Genomic DNA, 11,494 nt, shown 5'->3' on the forward strand with positions numbered 1-11,494 from the left:
GAAGGGATACAATCTTTAAGTGAACCATTACCACCTTTCAGAGGGGACACCTGATGGCTATATAAACCTGCTTTCATCCACAGGTTTAAATACAAAAAATTTTCTGCAATAAAACTCTTCTTGTTTCTTGAAAATATACTCTGTGTAATCATCTAATCGTTGAGTGAGTTCGAAGAGAATCTGATCGTTTGAGGTACCACTACAGTCGGATTGTTAGGCCATTTTATCCTGGGAGGAAAATGCCGCAACCTCGGGTACTTGAGGATAATTATTTCCTTAAGAACACTTCATGAAGTCGAAGGACTTATCCTTTTCTGTTTCATCTAAATTTCTGGAAAGAAAAACACACTTCTTTGAAAGGTCTTTTTGATATTGTGTTAAGAGTGTTATATAACTTCATAGGTGTTCTTATTTTTAGATTTGAACTTATGTTGAAGTTGTTGTGCCTAAATACAAATTCTTATACCCGAAAATATTGAAAACAACAGAGAGCACGAATATACAGATTTTCATGCAGATATGCTGCAAGAATGGCAAGTTTAGCATTAGCCTAGCTTATGGAGCTATGCTCCCACAATACCCTAAGTTTCATGAAAGGCCTTCACACTACTTAAAGGATTACTACCCAGACATCATCATGTGGATAACCTTGCACCAAAGATTATCTACTGTTGACAAGCTTAGTGAGTGGGGCATTCAGGTGGCAACGGGATGTGTCTTATCTGAAACATTAAGTGTAGAAACTCATGCTCATCTTTTCTTCAGCTGTCCTTACGCCAACTTATGGAGCACACTACTACATTGGTTAGGGATACATAAAAGGGTAGGATGCTGGAATTTTGAGATGGAATGTATAACTAAGTGAAGTACAAGAGACCTAGAACAACTTTCTTGGGTTTCATGTTTGCTGTTGTTATGTACTGCTTGTGGGGTGAAAGGAACAACAAAAGATTTAAGGGTGTGTTTGGTACGAAGGGTTCCATGGAAAATGTTTTCCTAGAAAATGTTTTCTTGGAAAATAAGTTAATTTCTTACTTGTTTTTCTATGTTTGGTTGGTAGATGAAAAATATTTTCCGGAAAATATTTTGTAGTGTTTGGTTGGTGAATGAAAAAATATTTTTCAGAAAATTCATTTTAATGTTTAGCTAAAGCGTAAAAATACATTTTAGAAAAATAATTTTTGATCTCAAAAAATAATTTTTTAGGGTGTATTCGATATGAAGGAGGTGAAATATTTTCTAGAAAAATAAGTTGTTTCTTACTTATATTTATATGTTCGTTATGCAAATTGGATAAGTATATGTTTTCTAAAAGTAGTTGTATATATTTAACAAAAACAATGAGAACGAATATGATAAAAAGGGTGGGATAAGAAAAAAGTTTTGAATATTTTTTAAAAAATAAATTAAAAACATTATTTTATTTTTTTTGGAGAGGGGGTTGGTAGGTGGGAGTTGGGGTTGTCAAAGGTAGTAAGGATGGGTAAGAAAGTAATTTTAATCTTTTTAAAAACAAATTAATTTTTCTTTTAGGGGGGAGGGGGGTTGGGGGGCTAGTACGGGGTGGGGGTAGGGGAGTAAGGAAAAAGGTACAATTATTTTTAAAAAAATATTATATATATATTTTTTTTTTGGAAAGGGGAGGGAGTAGGGTTTTGGGTTTTGCGTGGGGAGTGAGGTAAGAAAAAATATTTAAAATATTTTATTTAATAGGGTGATGGGTGCGGGGTGGAGTGAGGTGAGGAATTGAGGGTCGGAGTAGGGAAGGATGAATTTGAGAGTTGTACGAATATTTTAACTTAAGAATGAGGTTGAAAGAGAGTTTTAGAAAATGTTTTCCTTACTTTTTGAAGGAAAGTTATTTTCCTTAGAATTAAGAAAAATGAGTTGATTTGAAAAATATTTTCCAAAACCTTTAAGCCAACCAAATATGAGAAAATTGGAAAACATTTTCTTTCCATCTTACCAAACACACCCTAGTGTAAGAAGCACTGGGTAATGCTGTTGTCGAGATATTGTCCTACTAGGTCATATAGGAGGGATTGTCTTAGTTGCTTTCTTTTAGAGGATAAATTGTAGATGTGCCAGCTGAGTCCAAAGCTAGTTGTATATATTGTTCACTAGTTAAATAAAATATTTCAAATGAAGAATGTGAATAGTTTAATTTGAAATTTTCTGTTATTTCTAATACAAAGAGTTGCCGAACAGTTCTTTTACACTTGTTTTTTGAAAAGAAAAAAAATTATCCAAGTTTTTATTTTATTTAAACGAAAATAATATCATAAGATTTACTAGTGACTATTACAAGTTTTGACTCCTCAAATTTTTGAGCGCCTAAACAAAGGTTTTATCAACATAACCCCTACAGCCACTGACAGACTCGAGCACTGCCGACCTGAACAAAGGGGGGATGAGGAAGACAACCAATTTCACTCATTCGATTGGTTGTCTAACCTTATATTTTAATCGCACAGTTACACACAGCGGTGAAGAAGGAAGGGGTTAAACTGTCTCTCGTTTTGATGAAAGCTGTATGAGATTATACTTTAATCCTGCTGAATCAATTTTGATTCTCATGGAACTAGTTCCTCTGCCATCTTTTTTAACTGAACAAAAACCTTTCTTGGACGATTTTGTTCATCGCCTTCGATATATCTCTCACATATTACAACAAAGGTGTTAGTGTATGTCGCAAACAAGGAAGTCCAGATTTCATGCATGAACGTACTATTCTATCTTCTGCAGTCTGCACCATTTTTGAGTTTCATGGTAATTGATATGAAGTGTCCTGCTTGTGTTAAGGTGATGTTTAGTTTTCTGTACTTATCGATGACGGGAGATTTTTAATCGTTCGAACAGAAGATATATATTTTTTAGTTACAGGAGGAAGATAAAGAAGCTGGGAAATATATGACACTGCAATTAGAACTTCTCTCTGATCTTGTTTTCTGTCACTTGCAATATTTTTGTGGCTTCTGAACTTGTTTACCTTTTGTCATTTGCAATATTTTCGTGGCACCAACCAATCAATATCTCAGTCAGTATATCTGACCAAAAATGGCATGAGGGCTTGCGAAACATTCTGACGCACTCGGGAGCTATTCAGAATGCTTAAGGTTTCTGAAAGCTGCTGCCAGATGCATTGAGAATGCCTTAACCATCATGCTTGCGCCATGCAGAGTCCATCTCAGTTTTATGCGATTTCTGTTTCATCTGCTTCATTTCATCTACTACTTTTCGCAGACAGCTTATACAAGATTGCTACTTGAAATTCTCTTATCTTGCTTATACTTCTATATTTTGACGATAGCCAGCACACATACGAGTCTCGTAACAAAAATATGGATTGATAAGCATTGTCATATTATATACACCTGTAGCAACGCCTATTAGTTGACATGGCCCTCTATAAATTTGGACAAAATTTATCAAAGAAATAGTTGCACAATATGACCAGAGTTTTAATTAAAACTTGAACTGTTTCGTCCAGGTTGAGAACCAGTAGGCCAAATGTGTACTTTGGCTGCTCTAATGGTTCAGAGACAAGGGAATTATCCCAACTCTTCAGAATTGAAATTTACAGATCCCTAACAATATCGCACCTGTTGTCTAGTTTAAATATATGCATGAGACGGTCCACCTTCCACACAATTCAACATAAACTTAACATAGTTATCGAGTATAATCTCACTAATACGATAAAAGGGGGTATCTAAGCTCAATTGAAAGTGTGGTGAACAAATGTACAACTGAACAGACACCCTACAGGCTAGTAAGCTAGTTTGAGCTATCAAGTATATAATTATATGGTTCTCAATAATATCCCAACCCATCCAAATTAAATTAAATAAATAAAGATACCAAATAACATATAAAATTACCAAACTAATGCAAGCCCATTATCCAAACAGACGTACATGTGTTAAAAATACAAATTAAAATGCATCATGGCAAGCCAAGAGAGAAGCTAGAGACCTTAGCAAAGTTATGTGCAGCAACTAGGGGCACAGCGAGCTAATGTGTCAAGCTAGATAATGACACTTTTTAGTAGATAAATCCCAGATTCTGGTAGCTAGACCAGAACCTACTAGCAAGCATCAAATCACATTGCAAAATTAAATACCAAGTTAGAAAATTCTAATGAAATGAACCGCATGGATGAAGCTATAAAAGCTTATATTTGATTTTGTACAATATTGATTAGCTGCAAGACGATGTATACGTTAGCCATGAACCTAAGTGATATAAAACTGACGTATGTTCCTTGTTATCCTATCACTTTGTATGCAATAGTCATGAACTGTCCAAACCTAAATTACACATAAAACAAGCATACCAACCTAATTATCGTACTACAAGCAAAACTCAACTATCTAGGGAGATGAAACAATCTCGAGTCTGATTAGCTAAGAAGCAGCACCACCCACCATTACACAAGAACATCTTCATCTACAAGCTTGCTTGGTTATGTTTCCACGGACTCTGCCTGAAAAAAAGAAGTGGAATCATACCCAAAAAAGCACACAAGCGCGCGCACATATATAGCAGAAGTGATATATTTCAGCATTAACATTACACATCTAAATTATTGAATGGATGCATTGTCCTTCTAGACATGACAAGCCCAACTCTCAAAAGTAGAATCGCAGCCTAGAATAAGCAGAGACAACACATTTGTTGACCGTCGAGAGTTTCCAAGATTGTGAGTTCAAGGAAAAAGAAGTTCAGAGGTGCGAAATCAAATAAGCAATTCAACTCCTCCACAATATCCCATTCACGCTTAGAGAGCACAACAGGCATCTAAGACAAATCGTGCAACTTCACCAATAAGAAGACCAATGTATCTGTTTTAACTACTAGTACTAAATTCACTGTGATTGTAAGTAACAATAGCACCCGGCTAGCATTTGCGTACTACAACTAGTTAAGTTTAACAAGTCCTATGCAAAATATGGACACATGTGGTTCTGTCTAAATGGAGTCACCTTTACAGATTTAGTAGAAAAAAGTAGCTTTACGTCTGTCACAGGCTTCCATCATTCTGGTTTTTGAGGGAAGTACAATATCATTCTAATGATCACCACAAGGAAAAATATTGATCTGACCAAGACATAAAGTAGGAGATACACCATTACTACTATAATCCCTGAATGCCTCAAAACAAAGTCTCAACTTGAACAACATTAATCTGGACGTCCACTACTAGGATAAACTTGCCACCCACTCAAGACCATTATACTTCACCATGCACCACCGTCAAAAGTATAACGTATATTCCAACTCTGGTAAAGGAGAATTATAGCATCAGAAAGCCAGTGAAATTACCATGCTGCAGTGAATAGAGGGAAGAGGCGCTTTAAAATGGGATCTAGAAGACAATTTGACTACAGAACAGTTACTGAGGTCAAATCAGGGTAGCCTATCATGCATCAAGATTTTCATTCGATTTATCATGTATCAAAACTACGATTTTGTTAAAATTACAGCATTTATGAATAATCATCAAAAAGAACAGTACATTTCAGAAATTCGTCGTTAAAAGGATAATGTAATGAGCTCCAAAATTCTCGATTAATTCCTAATTCACTGTCAGCATGTTAACCCTGACTCGAATTTGATATGGGCTCAAAAAAATTCACAGTCACACGAATTGGGCAGTAACAAGCTAAAAACTAAGAAACTAGCTAGACCTCATTGCATTTATGTACAAGGAGAGGCGGAAATAGTGAGACAAGTTCTATCAAAGACGAGAAATTAACGATGGAAGGAAGAGAAGGGTAATACAACCAAACAAGTCCTCCAGCCAGAAGTAATAAATAGGTCCAGCCCCAGATAAAGTATACTGATTGGTAACTACACAAAAATACAATGTAATCTAACAGACCCTATACCTTGTCAACTGGCGGTAGAAAAAATTCAAAATAGAAGATATAGTATCACATATTTATACCAATCTAATGGAAGTGCTGATTTCATCAACAACCGATTATACAGATCTTAATTAACTTGGGCCATTACACCAAAGTGATGGCTGAGGGGTCAACTCACAGGAGTGAACAACCAAAAAATTCCTTGATCAAATCTCACTTACGACATCCAATGTATATGCTCCAAACGTTGTTGGGCATTTCTAACCGACACTTACAGTAGCATGATCGGCTGGCTATACCAGATTGTCAAGTGGATAAACTTAAATACATACAAGTTGATCCAAACACCATCATCATAAAAGATCACTCCACCTCCATCCAAATTTACGTGGCACCCTTTCCTTTTAGTTTGTCCCGAAAAGAATGACAATTTTCTATAATTAGAAATAAATTAACTTCAAAATATGACAATATTCTATAATTAGAAATAACTTAACTTCAAAATTCTCTTTTTACCCTTAATCAAATGATTGATGGCCACAAAAGATTTGTTTTAGACCACAAATTTCAAAAGTTATTCCTTTCTTTCTAAAATTCTTTCTAAAATTCTATGCCTAGTCAAACGGTACCAAATAAATTAGGATAGAGGGAGTAACTACATGCAAAAATATAATTCAACCTACATTCCTAAGGTGGAAACCCTATTCCTCAAAATTAAATTCCCATCAAGGAACTCGGATGATTTCAAATGTTTTCTTTCCCGTTTTACCCATCTAGGGCTAATCTGAAAGCCAAATTATTTGTAGCTGGTCACAACTCAAGGATGTTAAGATATCACAGGCTGCTGTAAGTTGCTGAAATACAAATCCCATAAAATCCTAAGGGAGTAAAATGAAGAGAGTACCATTGACAATATAGAGACAACCCAGAATGAATTAACTCAAAAGGAAAACAAAAAATTTCAATGTAGTCATATCTCAATAGGAAGAGAACATTCTTTAATACATGCACTGTTTCTTAGAGATCCATTGAGGTTTTGGTAACAAAGGCAACTCGAATTTGGAAATACAGGGCGAGATGACGATGATAATCAAGGTACCCAAAGCCATGCAAATAGGATCTTGCACATGAACTCTGTTCACGTCTCTAGTGCAAACAGGGGAAATTGAGGGATGTTTCAGCCCTTCAGGTGCCCTCAAGGAAAGTGTACACGATTCTGGAACAAAGGAACATAACGGAGAATGGAGCAGAGAAAGCAAGTCTCATGCTTAAATTAGGTAGAAATGAAAACTATCAAACAAATGAGCTGAAAGCTAAGACAAAGATGAAGTGCCTTGTGTAACCCACTTAAAGCTGATGTATACCTAGAGTTGAACTACGGAGTGCATTGTCCAATTCCTTAAAAAGGGAACATCTTCCCAGAATTGAACAGTGCACCTTCTAACTCACTTACGGTAGTGTCTTCATGACTTGAACCATGTTTCAGTTTCAAAAATCAATTACGAGTTAGGATGCTTCTAATATCAACTCCGGCACTGCATCTAATGAGAAAACCAAAGGACAAAGCCAAAACATCTAACAGCTCAAGGACTTGGAGAACTGCAACCCACATTATAAGCCAAGCCCACTTTCTAAGAGATGGAAAGGATGGAGAAGTGACAATATCCAAGAGTTCACATAAGGGGATTAAAAGAAAACTACTACTATATCAATTGAGATTTGAAGCTTTGATCTAAAGCAACGTTTGAACCCCTTCTATTTTAAAATAAAGGGTTTCACTATTTATGTGAACATAATATTTTGACCAAGTGGATTCAACTGAACCCCTTGCCTCCAACCTAAACTGTTTGAACTCGACTTTGGTGCCCCACCTGTGTCTACATGACGTTGTCGTGTAGTGGGTATAGGATCCGTATTGAATCTAGTTAATTTGAGCAAATGATGGATTAATGGCATTTTAATATTATTATTAATGTCAAAAATATTTTTTTTAAATGCCAAATGATTTATTATAAGTCTCTTTAAATTTTACATTGAGAAAATTATAATATTTATTATTTACCGGATACATTCCCATTCTACTTTTTATTCAATATGCTGATACATTTTTAATAGTCAAAAATGATTGGTTGAAAATTATAGTCAAAGAATTTGGCTTCTTTTTTCATTTTTCTAATGTTGTTGGCTACTTTTTCAATTTTCAAATTTTGGATGTTGCCTATTCTCAATAATGGTGGATTCTTAATATTCCACATACACGTTTTGTTTTCCTATATATATGTAGCAACATTCATGCACGGAAGAGAGGGAAGGAATTGAAAAATTCTAATACCATATAATATATTAAGAGAGTTTATTAGTTAAAGGGAGATGTTTTTATTGTGAGAGCTTTGAACTCAATTCTAGTCCAGAGTATTATGTGTAGGCTGTTGTATCCTGGAGGGGACAGGTCAATGAGTATTACTGTTAGACCGGAAAAACAACTACCGCAGTGAGCTTTAATCTCCTTAAAGAGAGCGAGATATCTGCGCCTCAGCCATAGAAGAAGAAATAACATTTTTTCTTTATTCATTTGTAATCAATTGTAATATCACTGCAATTTTTTACTTATAATATCACCACCAACTTTAAGGAGATTCAAAGATGACAACAACTGAAAATTCCGCGGATTTCAAGCTGGGAGATGTGAACAATCCATTCCGATTCGATGATACTCTCTTCAAGAGGTGGAAGAGTAAAGTGTTTTTCTACTTAAGTCTTCTCAATGTTTTTTATGTGTTAACTGAGAAGAATCAAAATAAAGTAGATAACTCTTTCATGACTGACGACGACACTAAATCTCTTGAGGAGAAAGTTAAAAAATACAACAGTGACTCCTACAACTGTTGTTATTTTTTACTTAATTGTCTATCTGATAATTTTTATGATTATTATGATAGAATTTACTCTAGTGCAAAGAAAATTTGAAAAGTCTTGACATCGAGGAGGCCGAAGCGAAAAAAATATGCGGCTAGAGGCCAAGATGCACTTATGCAAACAGAAGGGAACAACATCACACCGAAGGTAAATTTATTTTCAAATTATGCTACCCTTGAAAATAACAAAAATACTACTTTGAAGCCTAAGATGAAAATATTCAAGAAAAATAATGATAGACATTCCAATAATAATAATGGTGGAAATATTCAAGCAAAAAAACAACATGTACGAGAAAAAGAACCGTGCTTTGTCAGTGGCAGAAGTGGGCATATTGCTCGACCTTGCAAATATCGAAAACGTGGACCTACACCTCAGGCAAACGTTACTGAAGAACCATTTGTGGCAGTAATAACAGACATTAATATGGTAGTGAATGTTGATGGATGATGGGCTCTGGTGCAAACCGTCATGTCTGTTATGACAAAGACTGATTTAAAAATTATAAAAATTTTGAGGAACCCAAAACCATCATGCTTGGAGATTCACACACAAGTCAAGTACTTAGAGTGGGGATGTCGAGTTGAGACTTACTTCTGGAAGGGTATTAATCTTAAAAGATGTACTTTATACTCCTTCCATGAAGAAAAATTTAATGTCTAGTTTTCTTCTTAATAAAGCGGGCTTCAAACAGATTATTGAATCTAACCAGTATATAATTGTGAAAAATAATGTTTTTGTGGGAAAAGGGTATGCATGTGATGGTATGTTCAAGTTGAGTGTTGAAATGCATAAAACATCTACTTCTATTTATATGCTTTCTTCTACTAATTTTTGGCATGCTCGTTTGTGTCTTATAAATAAACGTTATGTGGGAATCATGAGTAATTTAGGATTAAGAGAATTTATTAGTTAAAGGGAGGTGTTTTTATTGTGAGAGCCTTGAACTCAATTCCAGTCTAGAGTATTGAGTTATATTGTGTATAGGCTGTTGTATCCTGGAGGGAACAGGTTAATGAGTATTACTGCTGGATCGGAAAAATAATTACCGCAGTGGGCTTGAATCTCTGCTCCTCGGCCATAGAAGAAGAAATGATATTTTTTCTTTTATTCATTTGTAACTTTCAGTTGTAATCAATTGTAATATCACTGCAATTTTATTTGTAATATCACCAACACCAAGAATTTTGACACAAAAGCTTAAGGTAAAATTAAATAAAATGGAATACCTTGAATATAAAAATTTCTATATTAGTCTTGTTTCTTATATCTCCTTTTGGAATTCTCATCTTGATCTTTATTTTCTCCTCAGAATACCCTTTTAGTTTTTCACATAATGCCTCGTAATAATTTAGAGATATAGCTCTATCTTTAGATATCTAAATTATTTTTAGCCGAATACTGCACCCATATTTGTATTTAGATCACCTAAATCTTAAAGTTTAGAAAAGGAAGGATCCGACCAACCTCTACACGTATCAGAGAGACACCTGAACCAAAATCCGAGCAACCTAGCCCCTAAAGTATTTCTTCCACTTAGAAAATCAAACTAAACAAGAATCCAAATAATGCATGAAAATTAAATGAGAGAAATTAGAGACCTGAGGACGTAACTGGGGAAATAAAGGTCAGCAGTTTTGATAGATCATGTGCTTCAGAGTCTCTCTACGCAGCCGAGTACGGGTGACCATAGTATCCATGTTGTGATCTTTGCTAACCACACTAACCGTCTTCCTACCAGCTTCATCCGTCCCTCCTTTTATCACATCAAAAGATCTTTTTCTGTCCATCTCTTCTTCTGGTCCTAGAGCAAATTAGCCTTGAATTCAAATTGTACACAAACACACAAAAATACATACATGTAGGTCAAAGATTGTACCTTTAGATAGAAGCACATCCCTTTGGGAAATAAGCAAGGGAGCATACATGTAGGTATCAGCCTTCAAATAATCCCCAATTTTAGTAACCAAATGGAGGTTCTTCTTGTCATTTCCCTCCAAGGGTTTATCTTCCCCATTAATTCCTCCTGGAAAAGAATACTGACCATAGAAAGGGGAAGTACACAAAGGTGCAAACATAAAAGTGTCAGACATGAGATAATCAAAAACTTTCTTCAAAACTTGCTTCCTTTTGCTACTGCCTTTCTTCATTGGTTGCTTCATTTTCTTCAGGTGCACTGCTGAGAGAATACCCATTTTTGTTCTTGCGAAAAAAAAAAAAAAGCAATGGAGATCCACCGGGAGGAATGGATAGAGGTTAGAACTTAAAAGGTGGCGGTAGAAGTTAGGCGGTTATAAAGTGAATGCAACGTGTGCTTCCACTTGGCAAATAAACAGACAAGCCATCTGCCCAACCAAAAACTTCTCCCTAATTTTTTTTTTATAACTACTATGTTCCAATTTGTCCGGAAATTGCGTGGATGACCCAACAGTGATAATTTGTTTTTTTTTAATCGTTGCACCTTTAGATGGTTTGATAGAGTGAGCTCCGAATTATTCGTCTCAAATTTTTTAATTTAATTTTTTTTTTTATTAATAAAAAAAGATCAATTTTTTTTTTATATTGACTTTTTATATTAATTACTTTTTCTTCAAATTAAAATGTAAATATCATTTAATAGAGGTACTATAGTAAATTAGACATCAATGTATCATCTCAATTTGAGACGAATAATTTGAGACGGAGGGAGTATAAGATAATAATAAATA

At 34.9% G+C, this 11,494-nt stretch overlaps 1 protein-coding gene and 1 long non-coding RNA gene across 4 annotated transcripts; one reads left to right on the forward strand and one right to left on the reverse strand.

The window, feature by feature from the left end:
- Nucleotides 1-4,159: 4,159 nt before the first annotated feature.
- On the reverse strand, nt 4,160-10,981 carry LOC107857585. Of its 3 annotated transcripts, none has more exons than XM_016702401.2 (3): nt 10,666-10,981; nt 10,388-10,584; nt 4,160-4,486 (listed from the first exon to the last, which is right to left on the reverse strand). In XM_016702401.2, exons 1-2 carry the CDS (start codon nt 10,979-10,981, stop codon nt 10,415-10,417), a joined length of 486 nt encoding a protein of 161 aa, XP_016557887.1. In that variant the 3' UTR covers nt 4,160-4,486; nt 10,388-10,414. The 3 variants fall into 3 exon arrangements, with proteins under 3 accessions (XP_016557887.1, XP_016557886.1, XP_016557884.1); XM_016702400.2 differs by having other exon boundaries at nt 4,160-4,482; nt 10,388-10,590; XM_016702398.2 differs by having other exon boundaries at nt 10,388-10,590.
- LOC124894457 lies at nt 8,068-11,045 on the forward strand. Its single transcript, XR_007051191.1, has 2 exons — nt 8,068-8,933; nt 10,958-11,045. It is a non-coding gene; the product is annotated as an uncharacterized LOC124894457 (long non-coding RNA).
- The last annotated feature ends 449 nt before the right edge of the window (nt 11,046-11,494 follow it).

This window comes from Capsicum annuum, chromosome 2 (assembly GCF_002878395.1).
Source record: "Capsicum annuum cultivar UCD-10X-F1 chromosome 2, UCD10Xv1.1, whole genome shotgun sequence".
Classification (NCBI taxonomy): domain Eukaryota; kingdom Viridiplantae; phylum Streptophyta; class Magnoliopsida; order Solanales; family Solanaceae; genus Capsicum; species Capsicum annuum.